General features: G+C 37.4%; 2 protein-coding genes across 12 annotated transcripts in view; both read left to right on the forward strand.

The window, feature by feature from the left end:
• PGAM1 (phosphoglycerate mutase 1) overlaps positions 1–19,157 on the forward strand; it is a 1,080,404-nt gene that overhangs the window by 582,288 nt on the left and 478,959 nt on the right. The gene's annotated exons all lie outside the window — the stretch shown is intronic.
• Positions 1–19,157, forward strand: part of LCOR (ligand dependent nuclear receptor corepressor) — a 164,332-nt gene that overhangs the window by 121,875 nt on the left and 23,300 nt on the right. For 2 of the 11 annotated variants that reach the window (XM_050802842.1, XM_050802843.1), the window contains exon 8: positions 265–9,783. The exons of the other annotated variants lie outside the window; for them this stretch is intronic. In XM_050802842.1, coding sequence (XP_050658799.1) covers positions 265–1,234 — 970 coding nt within the window. In that variant the 3' untranslated portion in view covers positions 1,235–9,783. Of the gene's footprint in view, positions 1–264; positions 9,784–19,157 lie in introns of those variants that run through there. 11 annotated transcript variants of the gene reach the window in all.

Consider the following 19,157-nt stretch of genomic DNA (forward strand, 5'->3'; position numbering starts at 1 on the left):
CAACCAGAGAGACCAGCTGACAGGTTTAATTTTTCTTTGCCCAAAAAGCTCCTGATTTTTTTTCTTTTTCCTTTTTCCTTTTTTGTGAACAAGTTTTAAAACTAACTGCCGAGACCATTTTTTTTTTAATTTTAGAGAAAAATAAATAAATAACACAAAGTGATGTTACCCAAGCAAGGCCTTCTAATAAAGGAGTGGTCCCCTCACCCATCCCTCCCTACCTGTGCAAGTCCTGCTCACATCAGTTTCCTTCCATCCAATTAGGCGACCTGGGAGACCCAGCCAGTACCGCCCAGACGGACTTCGGAGTGGTGATGGGGTACCTCCAAGAAGCTTACAGGATGGAACCAGGGAAGGTTTTGGACACTCCACATCACTCAAAGTTCCACTGGCTCGATCCCTGCAGATTAGTGAAGAACTACTGAGCAGAAACCAATTGTCCACAGCTGCCAGCCTTGGGCCATCTGGATTACAGAATCATGGACAACACTTAATATTATCCAGGGAAGCCTCTTGGGCAAAACCACATTACGAGTTCAACCTCAGCCGTATGAAGTTCAGGGGAAATGGTGCACTCAGCAACATCAGTGACCTTCCTTTTCTTGCAGAAAACTCTGCTTTTCCAAAAATGGCACTTCAAGCAAAACAAGATGGAAAAAAGGATGTGAGCCATTCATCTCCTGTAGATTTAAAGATACCACAAGTTCGAGGAATGGATCTTTCTTGGGAGTCTCGCACTGGTGATCAGTACAGCTATAGCTCTTTGGTAATGGGTTCACAAACGGAGAGCGCGCTTAGTAAAAAATTAAGGGCTATTCTTCCAAAACAAAATAGAAAAAGCATGTTAGATGCTGGACCCGATTCTTGGGGCTCAGATGCTGAGCAGTCTACCTCTGGACAGCCATATCCCACATCGGATCAAGAAGGAGACCCTGGCTCCAAGCAGCCTCGGAAGAAAAGAGGGCGTTACAGACAGTACAACAGTGAGATACTGGAGGAAGCAATCTCAGTGGTTATGAGTGGAAAAATGAGTGTTTCCAAAGCTCAGAGTATTTATGGGATTCCCCACAGTACACTGGAGTACAAAGTAAAGGAGAGGCTGGGCACTTTGAAAAACCCTCCAAAGAAAAAGATGAAATTAATGAGGTCGGAGGGGCCAGATGTTTCTGTAAAAATTGAATTAGATCCCCAGGGAGAGGCAGCACAAAGTGCAAATGAATCAAAAAACGAGTAGGAATACTGTAGAGTGCCAATTACTGTACAAACTGGGTGAGCACTACTGCATCATTGTTCAGCTATCATTGCTTGCACGTAATTTCATTTACTGTGACACTTGTTTCTTTGCAGATTTTGCATTGACTTGTGTGTACAGAGATGAAATGTGCATTCTGAATGTTGCATATTTTAAATTTTTCATGTGCAGTATGGCTCGGAATATGTTTGGCCTTTTGCATGTTTCTCTACAAAAGAGAATTGAGTTACCTCACAGAGAACAGATACATGGAAGTGGACTCCTTGCCTGTAGAGCCTGCATGCTTTTTTGTTTTGTTTTGGTTTTTTGTTTTTTCTTAAGTTATATTTGTTTTTACTTTTTAAAAAAGAAGAGGAAAAAAAGCCCCCTTTTAGAAACTACGTCTGTCATACTGGGAGCTTTATCACTGCAAATTGGAAAGCCATCTTATAATACAAAATTACTCACATTTTTCATCTACGATTCAACTAATTGAAGGATTAAACTAAAGAAAAAACTAAGAAGAACAATGAACCTTTGAGTTTGAGAAATTTGGTTATTCACTGACATAATTATTGGGTCATTTATAGTTACATTTTATAATTTTCTTCTCACTATTAAATTTACTTAACAAATTAGCAAGCTATTAGTGCTCACCCAGAGGGGAAGGCGGTGGAAAATGTGCACACACTACCTTCAGAAATGCTTCAGTTAATTACTTTGAACACTACCTTTGCTGTAATTTCATTTGAGATTTTCTAAGGGTAGAATTTGGTCTCACCAACAAGTGAGGATATAGCCTTATCTCATGGAGGACGAGCTCCGTATTTACTCAGGAGCAGTCAGGGTACATTACATAAAACAATGGAGGATGCCTCATTTTAGCAAACTAGGTTTCTTTGTAATCTTCAGTCCTTTTACAGAATTGATGTGCTAACTGACTGAGTATCGTTGAAGCAACTGAATTAAGATATTCAAGATCTGTTTATTGGGGATGGGAGAAATAGGGAAAGAAATGTGTGTAACTAATTATGATATTGCAAAAGTGATACTTAGATTTTACAGCCTCAGTAGTCTGCCCAGTATCCATGTTAATGAAGGATCCATGTTTGTAGTGAGAGAAAAAAAACAACCCCAAGGTAACCTGATAAGATTCAGGATGCATATCAGTTCTAACAATAATTCAATCAGAAGTCAAACTCATTGGAATTCCTTTTTTAACTGATCCAAATACTAGTAGAAGGGTGGGAGAGGTTTTTGTTTTGTTTTGTTTTGTTTTGTTTTTTTAATTTTATTGGTTAGAATTGTTTTCTCTTTTTTTGGCATCCTACATAATACCCCCTTCTTGACTTTTTCTGATAATTAGCTGATATTTGTGGTTGTTTAGCACACAGTTCAGGACCTTTGAGATCATGTTTGTATAAGCACTCCTTGAAGAATATCTAAGCTTTTTTTGAGATGGGCTTTTAAAATGAAAGTAAGGAAAGTTTATTTTCTGCGGTTTTTGCAAGAATAAGCAAAGCCCCTGGAATTTAATTTTTCATTGTGATCAGATTACTATTTGTGCAAAACAAAATCCACACCACATATACTGTATATTCTAATCTGCTGAGAAAGGTGGTCAGGCCCTTCTAAATGCTTAACCAAAAACAAACATTGGAGTTTCAGTATTTAAAATAAAATTAAACTTGGAGCGTTGGTTAGATGTTGATTTCAGATGGATACTAACAGTTTGAGGGGAGGTCCAGATATTTCCAAGGCATAAATTCTTGCCTGGAAACTTTGGAGCAACTAATTAAATTAGGTTAAGTTTTCCCTCAACACACCTTTGTGTGTTCAAAGGTTAGGCACACCATTGCTGTTATTAAAATACATGCACTGCTCATTCTTGACATAGCTTGGGTGTGGGTTCCTCTTGATTTGTTTATTTTGTGTAGCAGTTTAATCAGTGGATAACTGAGCCTGTTTCCCCTTAGATTTCTAGACTTCTTAACAGAAAAAACAGTTTGGGTTCAGTAGCATTTTATGATTCTACAATATTTTGTCACCTAGCTGGAAGTTGCAATAAAAATTCCTTTTGAAATGTGGTTTTCATCTGCAATTGAAGGAAATCTTAGAAAGTTTGCTGAAAGCAAAGGACTAAGCTTATGAAGGAATGCCTCCTTTGTTACACACTTAAGAATTTGTCAGCACACAATTAATTGCAGCCATAGTACCTTTTTGTGTAATGTTTGGGATATTCAGTAGCCCAGGATTGCTGCAAAAAGGTTCTTTGAGAAAATTAATTTGTGCTTGCTTTTATCCCCTCTCAGAAAGACATCACTAAAGGCCCATTAAAAATCTGGCCCTAAAAGTTCAACTTTTGTAGAGTTTACTGTTCAGAGAGGTTTAATCCTATGTGGTAGTCTATATAAGTGATGTATGAGTTGAGTTATGTAAATTTTGTCATTGTAGTGTACATGGAGTGATCATTTTACTAACATAAATATTTTCTATGTGTGTTTCAGTGGATGACAATCGAGCAGCAGAAGAATGGTGTGCCTACCCTTTAATGCTGCAGTTTAAATAAGAGAACTTGTATTGTGTCATTTCAGATTGTAGGCTGAGAGTTGTAAATAGTGAAAATTTGAGTACTTCTATTATTTGTTTTGGTTAGAAAGTGAATTTAAAAAACAAACCAAACTCTAAACTTTCTCAGATTAAAAGTCCTGAGACCTGAAGATTGTAATATTCATGTCTGTGAAGCTTTTAAACATTACACTTGAGATCAGTCATGACTTGATATTCAGGTAAATTTTCTTTTCCAAGAAGCTTTTGAATAAGCATATTTCCTCCAAAGGTCTCTCTCTTTCTCTCTCTTTTTTTGAGTGTAGATTATTTTAAAGCACTAATTGCATTACATTGGTAACTGCAATATAAAATAGCCATTATTGTTTTGTGAAGCATGGTTGAAATTAGCTAGTGGTCCCTTTTAAATTTCATGAGCCTCTCAAAAAAGAAAAACTTAAAAAAAAAAAAAAAACAAAAAGCTGCTGGAATATTTCGAAAGATATATATTTTACCTTATTATAGGTTTTGTAAAGTTAGTTTGTAATATTCAGGTGCACTTTTAATGTTAAATTTTGTGTTCAGAGTTCCATTATACCATGTATTTCTCGGAGGTGGCTCATCACACGGCTGACTGGCAGTCTTGGTGCCGCAGTGATTCCTTAATATTTGATTTATATCTTGATTCGCCACTATTCTGTATTGGCACTTTCAGTGTAGATATTCTGGTTTGGGGATGTCCTCACAAATGTGTAATAGAGATTGTTCTGTTAGCACGCTTAATTTCTGCTAATCAGAGTTTTGCATGGCCCAAACAACAGTTGACCATTTTTATGGTATGGGAAAGTGTAGTTCACAACTGTCTTTGTCATGAAAGCTATTTTTCCTCACATTTTCCAGTAGGCAGATAACATTACTTAAATTATTAATATATAACACTCTTGGAACTATTGATAGGAAATAATGTATTTAAAATAATTTTTTGCATTTTCAGAGAACCTTGATATTATAGGGTAGATACGCTATGGCACTATAAAATCAAAAACACTAATTCTGTGCAAGGATATCTAGTTGGTATTTTTATTTTTAGCTTTCTCATTTCTGAGACAGCGTGGTCATCCAGCTTGACAGTAATGTAGTATATTACTTTGGTCAGTGGGCTTATAAGTGACTCTGAATTATGTTTGTGATGAGCTATACACTTTTTTTCTGTTCCCCAAATACCATGAAGGACAAGGTCACTCTTTCAGGAAAAATAATTTATATTTGTGTATAATACTTTTTAATATTAAGTTTGTTGTTCTGAAGTTTAGATGTTGCTTGATAAACCTTTGCTGCAGCAGATCATGAATATGAGTAAGGCTTTGTGTGATAATAGGGGTCCTTATGTGAAGTTAATTACTGTTCAGTTCTGGTGAGCAAGCTCAACAAGTGTGAAGTGTGTATTAGCTTTATTTGGTACACTTTTACTTTACGATATTGAAGTGCTTTTAGAACTCTGGTTATCTTATATAAACCAATACCTCAACCAATTGGCATTTCTTTTCCCCAACATTTATCTTAGCTATAGTATGAGCTATGTGGGATCAGATGGTAAAAACTATAAAAGGCACAATGAGAAGTTTAGTTCCCAAGTTTCGGAGAGAACTCTAAATTAGACTAAAAACAACTACCTGTTAACACCAATATCATAACTACCTTCTGTCATTAGGCAGTACATAGCAACCTTTGAGCTGCTAGTGAGCTATCTGTTCTCCCTCTACCCCCAAGTAAGCACACAGTGCTAGGCCTGGTTCTAAGCCTTTGTGATTCTCTTACATCTCATTGACCCATAATAGTGAAGCATGGATTCATTTCTTTTCATAAAACAAATTGAGTCAGCTCGATGTCAGAAGCTGAAAATATTTTGAGCAGTTATATGACAGATTGGCATCATTTTCTTTAACAGCTTTTATCTTTGTAGATTTCCTTTTGAGACCATGTATTTTTGCTTTTATAATTCTTTCATTAAATTGAGGTTGTTTTCATATTAACCAGTCTTTTCTGTGTATTCAGGTTGCTGTCACTGGTGATAGAATATGGCAATAGACAGAATTGTGCTCCACTTTATGTTTTATAGGAGATATTGAAAGTTATACGCTAAATTTTGGCCTTCTTGAAGATATCAAAGATTGTTTTCCTTGTTACCTTTAATTAGAATTTGGTCTTCATTAATGCTTTGGTCAGGCTAGTATTACTAAAAACTTGATGGCTTCAGCAGAACAGCCCATTTAGGAGACTATTAAGCTATCTAGGAATTTTTTAAAGAAAATTAATTGCTTTCAAAATCTGCAAAGGAAAAACGTATAATTGTGGTACAAAGAAGACAGAACTCCAGGCTCTTTCTTCTTAGTTTATTTTGGTTTAATTCTGTACTGGAGACTTGAATAGCATTTGTGAACATGGTGATGGAAAGAAAAATAGAGGACATTATTTGCGTATCCTCATTCCTGAATAATCTAGCAGTCACCTTTTAAAGAAGCAGACGTTAGCCCTGTAACACAACACTGTAGCTATAAGCCCTAAGTGTTCGGAAGGAGATTGGGGTGGGGAGGGTGGAGTAGGATGGAAAAAGCATGTAGACTTCTGAGAAGAGGCTAAAAATTCTGCCCTGTAATACTAAAAGTGAGTCACAAGATAATGTGGTGAAGTTAGGCCATCTTGATTTGATAGAAAAATCTTGTAGATTGTTTAAAAATGAGAATCGAGGCTAATTAATGTTGATTTGACAATAGAGCATGAGCTAATTCTGCAGCTGTTTGGGGGGTAATTTTACGGTTTCCAGTTCATTTAGAGCTGTATCAAGAAAAGCTAAAAAGCAAGCACTTTTAGTTAATCATAGATTTATTGGATGTAGCAAATATTATTATAATATTTAATCTCTATTATTTGAATGTGGAAAAACTTTTTACCCCATCTTGAACTGTCATTGAACATGCTCAAGATGATCAACACTGGAAATGACCCTACACACATACCAAAAAAATCTAAAGCAGTAAGACATATTTGAAGATCCATACCTCTTAAACTTTTTAGATTTGTCTTGGGAAAGAATTTATGAACCTGTAACCAGTATTAGTGCAGTCTTGGGTTCCTTGTTCTGCATAATTGCACCCTTTCTCAGGTATGTCCTGACAACATAAATTTTAAAATAATCTCTTTAGAGATTAGATTCTCAGTGGATAGTGTGTAAGGGGACTAGGGGTGGGGGGCTGGGGGTAGTTGGACACAGGACACTGACACAGTAGAGCAGGGATTTTTAACAGTCAGTAGCCAAATAGAATTTCAATCTACAATATTTTTACCCCCTCAGAATGAGCGAAACAACTTCTATTATTTGGTATGCCCGGTGCTACACTCCTAAAAGTCTTTTTTTTCATCCAGGTGGCTTTTTTTATTTTTCCTGCTTGGTGGTGGAAGGTTATATAGTAAACTTCACTGTCACTAGGAAAGCACTTGTCCAAAATGTTTAAAGTACTAGAAAAGGGATAATTCAGCACTTTTTCTGTTACAACACTAAAGTCTTAATTTATCTTCAGAGTCTTAGGTACTGTAAGTTTTAGGATGATTATTTAGAAATATAAAACATACTACATAATATGGGGTCAGATCACATTTATATAAATCTTATTTTAAAAAAAGACAATAACATTTTGTACCTTTCTAGCAATTCCAAGTGATTGCCTCATTTTCTCTTATTAAGCATTTCAAGCTTAAGAATTTGGAATTTGAGAGAAGGTGAGGGGGAAGATTCCCCAAAATAAAAATTTGTTTCAGACCATTTTAGAAAAATAAATCACTAGGAAAATGGGTAGGGATTCTCTCCCCCTTTAAGTCTTCAGGGAATGAGCAGTATTTAGAATCTTTGGCTGAAATTCAAGCCTTTTTACTTTGTAAATTTTTAATATTAATTCACTGACATGCTTTTTACACCAGAGGACTGAAAATGGATCTTAATGTTTTTAAGTTGTGGAAGGGTATATTTCTAAAACGAGGGGGGGATGATTAACTAGGTTAGTATTACCAGCACTAGTAAGTTTAAGGAATTTTAGTATGTAATAGCAAAGTGTTTGATTAAAAGTCTAATCCTATATTGCTAGTCGAAATTAGTTACATTCTGATCTAGGAATGATAATAGTCATTGGATATTGATATGCCGTGCTGTCAGAAAACCAGACTAAGATAGAAACCTTTATCTGATTCCCACATGTTGCTTGTTCTGATGGGATGTATACTTTACAGCAGCTTATTGCTGCTTTGAAAAAAAATGTATAAACTATACATTTGGAGTGTTTGCATATAATTCTTTATAACCTCCACTTAAAGCTGTCAGACATTGCTATTTTATCAGTCCATACTGTTTAATAAAACTAATGTTCTTAGGAATCCAGCTTGTACACACTGTTTAAAAACCCTCAGGGACAGTTTACACACTCTTCTCACTCAATTCAGGTACTTTGATGCTATTCTTAAACCTAACAGTGACTTGTATTTTTCTGTTTTGCTTTTATTTCAACGTGCTGGTAGCACATCTGATGAATGTCAACTTTAAAAACTCAGTTCAGGTATCCAGGTATAACTCAGCCAAACAGATTTTAAAGCTGCATATAACTCTCCAGCACATGGTGCCTCACACTCTTATAGTGGCATTCTATATATTCAGTTATTACTACTGAGCAGATAATATGGGGGTTCCTGTTAACAGTGTATTTTTTTTTTAAAGTACATAAATGTATAGCCAGCACACTACACACACACACACACACGCACACACACACACACACACAGTTAAACTATATATTTTTAAATGCCACTAATAGCCAGCACAACTAAAACAAAAGACATTCCTAACTGCTCTGTAAGCTGTTAACAGATGCAGTTCCTTCTTGATGTGGCTCTTGCTTCTTCACGATAACTACTACTAAATTCAAGCACTGGTCCTTGGGTGTCTGACCTCTACATTCTAGTTTATGCAATGTCTTTAGAGAATTTTGTGCACTGGCCACTGTGATGGAACCATTGGGCCAGGAGTGCTTTGAGTTTATCAGTAGTGATTCTGCCAAAGTTGGTGTTGTAACATGAGTATGTAAAATGTCAAAAAAAATTAGCAGAGGTCTAGGTCTGCATATCAGCAGACAGTTTTGTCAGTGTATTTTGTAGCCTTGAAGTTCTCAGTGACAAGTTTTTTCTGATGCGAAGTTCTAATTCCAGTGTTTTAGTCCTTTGCATCTTTAACGTTAAGACTTGTCTCTTAAAATCACTTTTGTTTTCTGCAGTACTATCTGTGGTTAACAAAATAGATTCTTCCTCTGCTTTAATATTTGATATCTTACATCTAAAATAAATTCTCTCCACATATAAAACCCATAGTCTTTGGAGATATGGAAAATGGCATCTTTCAGATTTCTAGAAGTTCAAGTGTCATACAACTAAACAGGAACCCCCTTTACTCTTATGGACCTCATTTCAATATACTGTTTACAGTTTGATGGAATTGTATAATTTAATATTTCTCTTGTACTGTAGTTTATATTTATTTACAGATTTTTTTTGTACTGTGTGATTTGAACTTTTTGTTCCTCGCTATGATCAATGTTTATGTAGTAGAGCACTTATGATCACAAATTAAGTTTTTTGGTTTGATTGCACTACATTAAATTTTTTAATGCAGTTCTGATTTTTGACTGGACTAAAACTGTGTCTTAATGTATGTGATGAGTACTTAAAATTTTAATCCATGTGGTCCCCCCTCTTTTTTTTTTTTTTTTTTTTTTTTTTTTTGCATTGTACGTCAAAGCGCTAGTTCTTTCGTGCATGTGTAAGATTTAATGGTTCCATTGTATAATTTGACCATGACATTTTGGAGAAACATTCCCAGCTGTAATGTTGTGTATGGTAGTTCTCACTGGATGCTAGACTTCGCAAAACCACTATTCTTCTAATAAATTTTGTTGTGAAAAACTGTTTCTAAAGCTTGGTTTCTACTTCCTAAGATTTTAGTGCTTTTTGAAAAATTCACAAAATGGGTAAGAGTTGGATTGTACTCCAACTCTAAATACACATGGTAATCAAAGTTAGTGATTTTTTGTGATAAATTCTTTCTAGATGAAATTTCTTAGTTAAAGTTGCTGCTGTGAGATTCTGCTTTCATAATTCAGGTGCAATACTGCCTTGTAACAGTGTCTTTACTCATTTGATACCTCGGCACTCAGATTACCTCAGTTTTCTTTGAGGTAATGAATCCAAATGAATAATTGGATTATTCATTTTAAAAAATGTATTCAACTAAACAAGATACAGTGATGTTTTCATAATACCTTCTGTCTTGAGTGAGTTTTGTATAATTTTCTTAAGAGTATAAAACTTAATGCCAGGATTCCTTATCAGAAAATAATAGTGACTATTTTTTGTTTGCTGTTTTCTTGAGGCATACATATGAAAGCAACATTGTCAGTCAATTAAGGTTGTATGGTAGTTCTCATTCTTGGCAGGATGCTGATAATTCCTTTTACCAGAACACATAAAGAACAGGTATATGTTGGTCAACATTTAAATTTTTTTTTTTTTTTTTGAAACAGAGTCTCACTCTGTCACCCAGGCTGGAATGCAGTGGCCCAATCTCAGCTCACTGCAAGCCCCACTTCCCGGATTCACATGATTCTCCTGCCTCAGCCTCCTGAGTAGCTGGGACTACAGGCGCCCGCCACCATGCCCAGCTAATTTTTCAATATTTTTAGTAGAGATGGGGTTTCACCACTTAGCCAGGATGGTCTGGATCTCATGACCTCGTGATCCACCTGCCTCGGCCTCCCAAAGTGCTGGGATTACAGATGTGAGCCACCGCGCCCGGCCTTAAATTGTTTTTAGAAATTATAAAGAAGCTTTGCATTATAAAGTGGTGCCTTTTCTAAAGTTAGGAGAGCTGAATTCTAGTACATTATGATTAGAAATAAGAGAAATGTATTTCAGAAAACTACTTTTTCAGGCTCATAATATAATTACCTGTAGGCAGTTTGAAGTGATTTTTGATTTTTTTTTTTTTTTTTTTTTTTTTGAGATGGAGTATCGCTCTGTGGCCTAGGCTGGAGTGCAGTGGCCGGATATCAACTCACTGCAAGCTCCGCCTCCCGGGTTTACGCCATTCTCCTGCCTCAGCCTCCCGAGTAGCTGGGACTACAAGTGCACGCCACCTCGCCCTGCTAGTTTTTTGTATTTTTTTTTAGTAGAGATGGGGTTTCACCGTGTTAACCAGAATGGTCTTGATCTCCTGACCTCGTGATCCGCCCTTCTCGGCCTCCCAAAGTGCTGGGATTACAGGCTTAAGCCACCGCGCCCAGCCATTGTTGATAATTTCTAATGGTGGTTTTGGTTTTGTTTTTTGAGATGGAGTCTCGCTCTGTCACCCATGCTGGAGTGCAGTGGTGCGATCTGGGCTCACTGTAACTTCCATCTCCTGGGTTTAAGCAATTCTTCTGTCTCAGCCTCCCGAGTAGCTGGGACTACAGGCGCATGCCACCACGCCCGGCTAATTTTTTTTGTATTGTTAGTAGAGACGGGGTTTCACCATATTAGGCTGGTCTTGAACTTCTGACCTCAGATGATCCACCCGCCTCAGCCTCCCAAAGTGCTGGGATTACAGGTGTGAGCCACCGCGCCTGGTCTCTAATGGTGTTTTATATTTAAAGATGATGCTATTGTTGTTAATTGGTCTAGTTTATCTTTTAATAGTTTTTGTCACACACAGACTGGCTATCTAGCTGTTTTCTGCCTTTGGTCTGATGTTTATAAAATAGCAGTTTATATTAGTACTACAGACTTGTTCTGTTGGCTTTATTTGTTCCCCTTAATTATGCCACATACTTAATCAAATTTTTTTTAGAAAGCTAATTATTTCACTGTAAGTTCCAAAGCCATAGCTTGCTTATTTATTGTCATTTCCTGCCATTATTCATTATAAACTGGCGGCCAGATCAGTAGTAAGATTACAGTTTAGCATCTCGTAAATGAATTTGCTTTATTTTAGTGATCCTATCTTCAAATTGATATTCAGCTTTTCAGTTATAAAGGCCCTATTTAAAGAAAGGACTTTTTCTTTTAAACTGGAATTTTATCTGATTCTGCTGCTATTTTGGAAATTAATTCAGGGGGCCCTATATCTTAACAGGTGTGGAAATTAGGGAGATTGCATAAGGGAAGTGAAATGCAGAAAACGGAAACTTTTTTTTTTGCCATATCCTGGAGTTGTGAATTTTTCCCCCTAAGGACTCTCACCAAACACTGTATTCAAATATAACAGCATATGCTCAGGTCATGTGGTATTAGGTTTTGTAGCTGAAATGAGTGAATAATCCTTTTTTTAATAGAAAGTGTTAAGTAATATAGTAGATAAGAGCTCTTGTTACATTGTGTTCACTTTATTTGCTTCTAAAAGGTAAGCATTTTAGCACAGAATTTTATTTATCAGATTCTTACAAATCACTGAACTTCCTTTGTTTGACAGGATCTCATTCTTATTACCCAGGTTGGAGTGCAGTGGTGTGATCACGGCTCACTGCAGCCTCGACCTGCTGGGCTTACATGATCCTCCCACTTCAGCCTCCTGAGTAGCTGGGACTGCAGGCATGTGCTGCCATGCCTGGCTAATTTTTACAATTTTTTGGTGGAGACAGGGTTTCAGTATGTTGCCCTGGCTGGTCTCGAACTCCTGAGCACAAGTGATTCTCCCACTTTGGCTTCCCTAAGTGCTAGGATTATAGGCATGAGCCATCATGCCTGGTCGACTGTAGAGGTTTTATAGGCATGTAAGAATACTACTGTTTCTTGACTAGTCGTTTTTATTTATTTATTTATTTATTTTTATTTTATTTTATTTTTTTTTTGAGATGGAGTCTCACTCTGGCACTATCTCGGCTCACTGCAACCTCCACCTCCCAAGTTCATGCCATTCTCCTGCCTCAGCCTCCCGAGTAGCTGGGACTACAGGTGCCTGCCACCATGCCCAGCTAATTTTTTTGTATTTTTAGTAGTGATGGGGTTTCACCGTGTTAACCAGAATGGTCTCGATCTCCTGACCTCGTGATCCTCCCTTCTCGGCCTCCCAAAGTGCTGGGATTACAGGTGTGAGCCACCGCGCCCAGTCGACTAGTCATTTTTTAATGTTTGTTGTTTATCAGCAGTATGGAGTGGTAATGGTTTGATACTTTTTGAAATAGAGTCTGCCTGTGTCTCCTAGGCTGGAATGCAGCAGTGCGATCTCAGCTCACCGTAACCTCCACCTCCCAGGTTCACAAGCGATTCTCATGCCTCAGCCACTCCAGTAGGTGGGGTTATAGGTGTGTGCCAACGTGCCCAGCTAATTTTGTATTTTCATTAGCATCGGAGTTTCACCATGGTTGGCCTGCCTGTTTTGGAACTCCTGGCTTCAAGCGATCTGCCCACCTTGGTCTCCCAAAGTGCTGGGATTACAAGCGTGAGCCAACACACTTTGCCTGGATTATTATTTTAAAGTTATCTTTCAACTTGGTACACTAGAAAGATCACTTGTTTTTCCTTCTGTAAAGTGAAGGTGTTACAGACTGAATGGTTTTTAGACCTTATTTCAACTCTGAGTTGAAATATTTAAAATGATAGAAAATGTTATTTTCTATTTAATGTGAGACAAATATGCAAATCGTATCTGTACGAACATTGGGAAATACAGTAGAAACTTCATTGAATAAGGTCTTGTAAACCCAGGTCTCACCTTTCCATTGAAATATTTTCTAAAGGAAAAAAAGATCTGGATGTCATGTTTAGATGCCTTTTATTTAAAACAAAGTCTATTTTAAGTTTTGTTATGAACGGTATATGAATATGATGATACTTTTGCAAATATTAACTTGAAAAGTCACTTTAAGTTATGTTATTCATAATTTTTATTTCTGTTGTGTGCAGGGTAGGTCTACCTTGAATATTAGAGCACTAAGGGTCTTGGGAATCATCAGATATAATCAGTCTTAAGCAGAATCAACCTTTTAAAAATATAGATGCCTGTGTCCTACACTAGACTAGATCCACTGAATCAGTTTATAGGAATGAGGCTTAGACATGTTCAGTATTTTCAAAATGCTCCACAGGAAGTTTTTCGGGTTTTTTATTATGGTTAAAAGAAAGCATTAAAATTGCCATCTTAATCATTTTCAAGTATACAGCTCAGCATTGTTAAGTACATTCATGTTGTGACCACAGGAAGTTTTTATTAACCCACTGATGAAGAAGTACTGTTGATCCCCTTCTACTTTTTCATTTTTTTAGGTGAAAAACATGGAACTTGGAACCTTGAGGGACTTGTCCCACCTCACACAATGAGTTGCCCATAATACTCATGATTTCATACCATCTTACTTATCTCCGTACCACTTGGCATTCTTGACTCAAGCTACAATTAGAATTAGGGATTGTACCTGCTAATAATTTTCCATTAGATTCAGTTTTAACTTACTAAATTTTAACTATTGAGTTCGGCTCTTGAGCAAACTTAACACTGCTTTTTAGGAAGAGAATGAAATCTGTTTTGTGAAATTAGCCATAAAAATATTGAAAGCATATAAAACTTCAGTGTTAAAAATCAGCATTAATAGGTGACTTTCAGAAAGCCCTCATAAAGGAAGTGAGTCTTGAAGAATAGGCAGGGCATGGATAGGAGAGGAGAGAATACCCCAAGTTTGAGAGAGAGGATTTGATGGGCCCAGTGTTAAATGCCATGTCTCACGCCTGTAATCCCAGTGTTTTGGGAGGCCGAAATGAGAGGATCACTTGAGCCCAGGAGTTTGAGACCAGCCTGGACAACATGGTGAGACCCCGTCTCTACAAAAAATAGAAAAATTAACTGGCTTGGTGGCTCATGCCTATAGTCCCACCTACTTGGGTGGTGAGGTGGGAGGATCACTTGGGCCCAAGAGATAGAGGCTATAGTCAGCCCTGATGGCACCACTGCACTCCAGACTGGGTGACAAAGTGAGAGACCCTGTCTCCGAAAAAAAAAAAAAAAATTTTCAGCCTTTTCACTTGCTTACTACGTGATCTTGAACAAGTTATTGAACCTTCCTGAGTTTCAGTTTTCTTATCTGTGAAAGAGGGTCATAGATTTGCTATAAGGTTTAAATGAGATTCTGTTGTGTAAAATAGCACTGTGGCAGGCTCTTTGCAAGTGTTCTATAAATGAAAGGCATTGACAGCACGTGATGGGCATGAATTTAGTGTGAGGGATAGAAGAGTGAGAAAGTCAGATTGACATTATGCAAGAAACTGTATTGATTAGAACATTGAGAGTAAGGTCGTTGTGTTCATATTAGACTGAAGCAAAGGGCAGCCAATCTTGTTCAAGAACATAAAAATATTGGGACTGTGATTGAAACCTGGAATGCTGCTTTCCTGCATTTCATGGTACTGTTTTAGGGTAATGTAATCAAACCATTAGTTATTGTTTCTTTTCAGAGACTAAAATGGAATAAAAGTTGTTTGGAAGTAGAAGATGCTTAAGATTAGAAATTTAAAAGTCATAGAATTAACTGTGTGCATTTCCATTGTATACAAAATTTTTTGTATGCTTTAAGGTTGAAGTTGTACATGCTTTGTAGACTTTTTGCATGGGTAGTAGAGTTTGAACAATGATCTAAGAGCTGAGAGTGTGAATGTGTATGTTTAATTATCAAAACTTTTCCAGTGGAAGAAGTTGGGGACAATTCTGCCTATTTAATGTGGTTTTATCAGTTAGGGGTTCTGTGGATTTCAAACCAACAGATCAGATCACAGCTGACATAGTTTAGAGGTACTCATTTCAACAATTTTTTTTTCTTTTTTTTTTTTTTGAGACAGAGTCTTGCTCTGTCACTCAGGCTGCAGTGGTGCGATCTCAGCTCACTGCAAGCTCCACCTCTCAGGTTCATGCCATTCTCCTGCCTCAGCCTCCTGAGAAGCTGGGACTACAGGTGCCCGCCACCACACCCGGCTAAATTTTTTTTTTTTTTTTTTTTTTTTTTGTATTTTTAGTAGAGACAGGGTTTCACCATGTTAGCCAGGATGGTCTCGATCTCCTGACCTCATGATCTGCCCGCCTCAGTCTCCCAAAGTGCTGGGATTACAGGTGTGAGCCACTATGCCCAGCCTTCAACAACTATTAAATTGACTCCAGGCTAGGGGTCACACCTGTAATCCCAGCACTTTGGGAGGCCGAGGCGGGCGGATCGCCTGAGCTCAGGAGTTCAAGATCACCCTGGGCAACACGGTGAAATCCTGTCTCTACTAAAATACAAAAAAAAAAAAACCAAAAACGGGTGTGGTGGCACTTGCCTGTATTCCCAGCTACTCTGGAGGCTGAGGCACGAGAATCGCTTGAGCCCAGGAGGCAGAGGTTGCAGTGAGCCGAGATCACACCGCTTCACTTCAGCTTGGGCTGCAGAGTGAGACACCGTCTCAAAAAATAAAGAAGAGTAAAAAATAAATCGACTTGAGGTATTTTTGCCAAGAAGACCTGGCAGTGTAATTTTGACTAGACAGACATGGATTAAGAAAAAATATATATCTTCTTGGATTTCTTCTTTACCTACCAGGTATTTTTTCAAATTGGGTTGACCAGCTACAGCCTATTAATGGATTGTAAGATCCTAACCAGCATTTTATTTTATTTTATTTATTTATTTATTTATTTTTATTTTATTTTATTTTGGAGACAGAGTCTCACTCTGTCACCCAGGCTGGAGTGAAGTGTCATGATCTCAGCTCACCACAGCCTCCACCTCCCAGGTTCAAGTGATTCTTGTGCCTCAGCTTCCCAAATAGCTGGGATCACAGGTATGTGCCACCACACCCAGCTCATTTTTTGTGTTTTGAGTAGAGATGGGGTTTTGCCCTGTTGCCCAGGCTGGTCTCTAACTCCTGAGCTCAGGCAGTCCTCCTGCCTCAGCCTCCCAAAGTACTAGGATTACAGGCGTGAGCCACCATGGGCGGCTCTAGCCAGCATTTTAAAAAAGAAATAGAATCAGAGTACATAGGATTATAGTAAAGATAATGTTTCATCGAAACTTATATCATTATACATATCTACATACAAACTGGAATGTGTGTACTGGGTCACTTTGTAAAAAGCATTTCTTGTTCTGAATGGCTGTTGAAAACCTAGTGGCATTTTAGAGCCGTTACGTAAACCATTCCTTTTCATCCCAGTTTTTCTGGTACCTTAGAGAGCACACTTGGACTGCCTGTGTGCTTAGTCAAAACCTACATTCTTATTGTCTGCCCTTCAAAATTCCCTTCTTTCCCTGGCTCTTTGAACTCATTTTTATTGAAAGGTTATTCTTTTCCCTTCTGATTATATGTAAAAATGTTTCCTCTACCCTTTTCAATTCCCTTGAAAAATGCATTTGGGAGAATTATTTTCACTACATAGTAATTTATTTGAATAGTCCATTTGTGACTGACTTAATGCCTGCCATGAGCTGAGCCCCAGGCTTTAGGCATTGAGGCTACCAAGTTGAAAAGGACAAAGTCCTTGACCTACAGGAGGTTCACAGTCCATGGAGAAGACGGTTAGGTCAATAGTTACCATGCAGCATAAAGTATTGTTTAACAAAAGATGCAAGCAGACTGAGAGTAGAGGAAAAACTACCTAATGCAGCACCAGGGACAGGGTGCTGAGGAGGGTTGTGTAAGCAGTGGGGAGCTTATAGGGGTTTCATGCAAGAAAGTAACCAGATGAGATTTGGGCTTTAGGAAGATGGCGGTTCTGGATAATGTGATGCTTACTCTAAAATGAGGAGAAACTAGGGACAGAGATATACAATATAGCATTTTCCAAAGAAAGTCAACCCTTGTAGTTAAACTGGATGGTGTATTGGAGACAAGGGAAGTGAGGAAACTAATAATAAAAATTGAGGTAGAATAAATATCTAAATTGAGATAGATATATAGCATAGAATATCTAAATAACAGGCCTTATAATTCTTATGTCTGCATGTGTGCCTACACATTCAGTTACATTTTGTCCTCCAAGATTCCTGAGTAAAAAATTGAATGTAGAGATGATTTTATTAATACTTAGTTCAGTCCTACCCCCAGAACATCTGCAGCTATAGCCTTGAGTGTTTCTAGAGAGGGGTGGGGTAGGGAATAGTTATAAAGGACTATTAATTCCTATAGTGCCCCAGAGAGGATGATAAATATAAAATACCTTGCTTATCCTCATACTTTAAAAAATAAAAATACTTAAAAAAAATAAAAATTTAGTGTTATTGCTCACCCTATGAATATCAATGAGGTAAAGGGGTAAAATATTAAAAATATTTAAAAATTTTTTAAATGTATGTTATCCAGTCCAAAATCTCACATCTCTCACTGCCTCTGAACCCTCCCTTCTTTTTTTTTAAATTGACACTGTATAGACCTTAGATTTTGCAGTCTTACCAAGGATGATGAAGTTAAAAACAAAAGTCAATTTGGTAGGGGGAAAAACCATAGAAGTAGTTTGTCAGAGATGTCTGTTTTGTGAGGCTATTACATTTCCAGAGAGCAGATGGAGGCATTGACCTGTTGTGCTTAGTGATCCTTGCTCTGACTTCCGGCTCTCCAAGTAACTTTCTGACCATATTTTGGCATCCTGGGTACATTTGTCTGTAGGGTAAAAATATGTTAAAGAATGAACATGAGAATCTTCTTCATAGTTTATATTTTTTATTGTAATTTAATAAATTTGACAATCTACTGAAAATGAAGAAAAATAGGAGATACAATATATAAGTTTTAAAGTGCTTCTATGATATTTAGGAGATCTACGGGATATTAAGCCTTAAGATACAGAAAGCTAGCAAACTATGACTTCATGCTCAGTAAATTCCCTCTGAAACACCTATTTTTCCCCCAGTTTCGATTATTAATTCGTGATTTTTGAACCTTAATTCTGCTCTTTCAGTGAACATGGTTAAGAACATGGTAAACTTAGCTATTACAAAGGGATTGCATGCCTTTTGTTTTAGATCAGTACCTCCATACACTTGAACAAATACCATGTTGCCATTAGCAATGGTGAGTCACTGAGGCTGGGACTTTTATAGGGGTGAAGAGATACAGCCTGGTTTCAACCCCTCGCCATTCTCTATGATTCTGATCTCATAGAGATCAGAAAGGGGATAATTTAACCCCAATTTTGAGAATTGCTTTTTCTGTATCTAGGTTCTGTCTACATCCAAATTCAGATAACTTGGATTTCAACCACCTGGAAATCCCATATTTAACTTCATTTCTCACTTTCCTGTATTCACTTTTGCCTACCCTTTCACTGCTTCTCCTAATCCAGTTCTGTGGAAAG

This window comes from Macaca thibetana, chromosome 9 (assembly GCF_024542745.1).
Source record: "Macaca thibetana thibetana isolate TM-01 chromosome 9, ASM2454274v1, whole genome shotgun sequence".
In the NCBI taxonomy this organism is placed as follows: Eukaryota; Metazoa; Chordata; class Mammalia; order Primates; family Cercopithecidae; genus Macaca; species Macaca thibetana.